At 47.1% G+C, this 4,265-nt stretch overlaps 1 protein-coding gene across 1 annotated transcript; it reads right to left on the bottom strand.

Annotated features, from left to right (window-relative positions):
• On the bottom strand, nucleotides 1-3,447 carry LOC122646198 (NF-X1-type zinc finger protein NFXL1-like). Its single transcript, XM_043839697.1, has one exon. It carries the CDS (start codon nucleotides 3,389-3,391, stop codon nucleotides 116-118), a length of 3,276 nt encoding a protein of 1,091 aa, XP_043695632.1. The 5' UTR covers nucleotides 3,392-3,447; the 3' UTR covers nucleotides 1-115.
• Nucleotides 3,448-4,265: the final 818 nt, after the last annotated feature.

Genomic DNA, 4,265 nt, shown 5'->3' with positions numbered 1-4,265 from the left:
CACAAAAATTCCATCAAACCTCAAAAGATGATGGCATAGAAGTTGAAAAGAAAACCGAAGAACAAGATCAAGTAGACACCACAGAAATTATGACATTTTCATGCCTTTTTGTTTCTCAATCATAAGCATTCTCCCAGTCATCTGCTACTTCAGACAACTCCGTCTTGTTAAGTAGTCCAGGTTGCACTGTTGAGTTTGAACCTGAAGTTTTTGATTCCTGTTCTGAACGGGAAGAACTTGCCACTCGAAGATTCCCTGTATTATCAGTTCCAATAGAAGAGGTAGCAGTGGAATCAGAAACTGAATTTGAGTCAAGAACGTCCCATCTATTTCTTGAAGAAGCTATTGGTGCTTCTTTCCCTTTCCAGGCAGACACGAGCACATCAGCTGAAGCACCAGGCCAGTCTTCAACACCCCAGGAGTCCTCCCTCCAACTGGGTTCCTGTACAACAGCCTTTTTCCATGGATTACCCTTCAGGGTTGTAACTACACCCCCATCCTTTGCAGCCCCAGTTACCCATGCATTGGCGCCGGAAGATGTTGTAGAACCATTCTGAAGAACTACAGCAGCACCATGATACTCTGAACCATGATCTAATCGCCTCAAAGCAGTTGCTGCTCGGGCAGGATCACTAAATACTGCCAAAGCATTTTTGTCATTCAACCAGACCAGTTCACACTCTCCACCAAACCTCAGGACCAAAGCGCTTATATCTGCCTCCCTTGGCAAATCCAGCAAAGACACAAGAAGTCGTGGATCCATGTCAACTAATGGATCAAAAACTGGATGAGACACGGGAACAGGGCCAGTAACCTTGGCCCCAAGAAACCGGGATGGAGCTTTAGATTTTGGAGTGACATGAACCACAAGGAACCGCTTCGGCTCCCACCCTGCTGCATTAATTGAAAGCTTCCATCTCTCTGCAATTTGGCTTACAGCATCTCTTTTGTCCTTCAGCATTGGACAGAATACATGAACCCTGAGACCATTTGAGGACCCTCCTTTAGTCTTCCCAAGTACTAGAAACTTGAACCTCTCTTCAATAGACACTACCCATTTTGGGTCTCTTCTATACACATCAGCAAGCACATCAGAAACTGTAGAGTGCTCACCAAAATGAAGAGCATCCAAGTTCGGGGGAGTGATATCAAAAGCATCTGCAAGAACCCGTTTTCGCTCCAATTTTGCACACTCATCGTCACAGGTGAGCTTTCTCTGTCCAAGCGGGACCCTCTTGCCGGTTGCTTCCACAGCTTGAAGTAGAACTGGAAATTTTTGAATAACAGATGCTTCGAAAACAGTATCAACATGACCACTGCCTCCGGCATCACAAGGTACTGAGGCAGTTATCCGACCACAGGAACATGAGATTGTCACAGGGAAATCACATCTTAGATCAGGACAGGGAGCTGATGGATGACAAGTAGCAGTGCATATGTGCTTACAGTCTCTCCTAGGAGCACCACAAACTTGACCACAAGAAGCCTTTCCACCAGAGCCACTGGAAGACTCACATGGTGAAGGATGACAAGTTCTGCCACAAGCATGCATACCACACTGTCGTGTCTTGCCACACAGCTGATTACATCGAATATCCCTCGAACCACAAGGTATGTTCCTGAGAACGACATGACCACCAATGCATTCCTTTGCCACCGGAATAGAACAAGGTGGGCAATCACCAAAATGGCAACTGTGTGATGATGGATGACCACAGGGCTGGGGAACTGAGCATGGGTGCTGACAAGAAGGAGGAGGTGTGCCACAAGGCTGGGGAGGAGGTATTGAAGTCTTCCCACAAGCACAGGTCAGGTCAGTGAAGATGGTTTCAAGGCAAGGTGGGCAATGACCGCTATGGCACAGTGACACACAAGAATGCTGCCCACACCTCAGCTTCTTCCCACATACCATCGAGCACAAATGCGGGTCCCAATCGCCCGAAACCTGGTTATTGGAACTAGAGAGAGGGCAACACCTTTCACTGCACCTGTGTCTCCCACAGTTCTTTTTCCGCCCGCAAGACTTATCACAGATAAACTTTTCCTTCTCGTCCATTGTTATGTAACACTCAACAGTTCGAGAGGAAGAACCACAACGGCATTTTTGGTTGACCGGAACCAGACAAGGTGGACACTCCCCAGCATGGCACAACTCCTTACAATGGTGAATCCTACAAGGAAGATGCTTACCACAAATCTGCAAACAGGTCGGGATTGGGTCAATGCAAATCCGCCTTTCATTCTGTATCTTCGTTTTGCCACAGTAGCAGGTCTTGATCCTCCAAGGCGTCAACTCGCAATCCCCACACGGACCAGGATGGCAATTGTCGACACAGAAATGATTTCCACAAGCAAGTTTCTTGCCACAAGTGGAATTACACGAGAAAACACCATCAATCTGCCTAACATCCCCCTTAACAGTCATCTCTCCACAAAGAAGAACCTCCACCTTCTTCTTGCAGAAACACAATGCTTTGATCAAAACCCGACAAGGATCACACGTTCCCTTGTGGCAACTCTGCTCACACCTGTGACGCCCACATTCCAGAAGCTTATTACAGGGTTGTCCACAAGTATGCATTGACTTCCGATCAGAGCATCTAGTCGTAATCGTCTTCTTCCCACAAGGGCACCGCCGGGGTGGAGCAAAAGCTTTACACGGAGGGCATGGACCCGGATGGCACTGCAAGACACAAACATGGGGGCAACGATCATCTTCATTGCAATCGCCACCGCCTGCAACCTCCCTCTCCAATGGCTTCCCACAGGGTTCTCCACATGAATGCGGCGTCAGATACAAATCCATAGAGGGGTCTGGTCGCTTCCCACAGAAACAAACATATCGAATCTCCTTCGCTGTCAGCAGCTGCACAGACTGACAACCAGGGCACCGCCAATTCACGCCCTGGTTCTTATCCACAGACAAATCAACAGAAGTCGGTGCTCGAGCCCATTTCCTTATACAATTGAGATGGAAAATGGAGTAACAGCTCGAGCACGACCATATTTGGGCAGACCTCCCTACCATGTCATAACAAATCATGCATTCAACCGCCCTTTTCGCGAGCTTATCTTGAATTTCTTGCACAAGCTGCGGGACATCGAACACCTTAGGCTCCAGAATCTCTGGTTCTTTCATTGGATACGAAGGCCGAGCCGTGTAGCTTCGCCGAACAAAGCCACCTCTATGCCGACCCCCAGTAGGGGCGGAACTATAATTCGAGTCTCCACCGTTTCCATTGGGATTTGATTCATTTGAATTGGAAATCGGAGGTGGATTGGGTGGGTTGACAACAGTAGCAGTAGATCCTCTAGGAATCCATTCTTGACGGGCACTACGAGCAGGAATACGGGATCCCTCTCTTCGATCATCTCGGCGTTGATGGCTCATTGTTTGAGGGATCCGAAACAACTGAACCCCAACCCTAACCGCTTCTGAAACTGAACTGAAACAAACCCAACTGAATAGAGTCGACTCACAATAGGAGTAGAAGGTGGGTGGGTGAAGCTGAAACCCTAGAGATTTAGAGAAAACAATATATGAAAATTCCTGATTCTCTGATAGGATTGAGAGGGTATGAATCAACTGGGTGTCTCTGTTGTGTTGATGTGTTCCTCTCTTTAGTTTCTTGCCAAGAGAGAAAGTGAGTGAGCCTCGAAAGGCTAAGAAGACGATACGGAATTTGGGGGAAAATGTGTGGGGAGTCTATATAGCATAAGAGATGCTTGCGGGCAAAGCAAATGTTTTTCGAGTCGTACGTCACGAGAATCGCAGTTGGACCGCCTGAGAGAGAGAGACCTCGTGGCTCGTGAGAGTCGTGACACTATAGAATGCGATTGTTTGCGCCAAACGCAACCTGTTCGACCTCGAGCGTCCGAAGAAGTGCTGACCAAGTTTTAAAAAATCGGAATCGAATACCGGATCCGGTTTCAAGAATCGGGATCGATTCCAACTAATCCGGATTGAAATCGATTTGAATCCCTACGGGTGCGTTTGGTTGCGTAAATCCTTTGGATGTTGTCTGATTGGAGATTGTCATCTATTTGAGTTACCATCAAATGAATCGTAATTCCATAAAATAAACTGTTTGGTTACCATGATTCTGCGACATGATTCTTTTGGATAAACTGTTTGGTTACCCCGAGTCTGTCACTGGATTCACCCCGAATCTATTTGAAATCTGTTTGGTTATCCTGAGTCAGTGAGTTAGAATCAATTTAAATCTATCTGAAATACTGTTTGGTTACCCTCACTATGTCAGTTG

This window comes from Telopea speciosissima, chromosome 11 (genome assembly GCF_018873765.1).
Source record: "Telopea speciosissima isolate NSW1024214 ecotype Mountain lineage chromosome 11, Tspe_v1, whole genome shotgun sequence".
NCBI classification, from domain to species: Eukaryota; Viridiplantae; Streptophyta; class Magnoliopsida; order Proteales; family Proteaceae; genus Telopea; species Telopea speciosissima.
The sequence above is the reverse complement of the archived record's forward strand: the minus strand, read 5'-3'. Positions and strand labels throughout refer to the sequence as shown.

Coding starts and splice junctions, on each gene's coding strand:
- LOC122646198 (XM_043839697.1), bottom strand. CDS start 3,391: ATGAGCCATCAACGCCGAGATGATCGAAGAGAGGGATCCCGTATTCCT.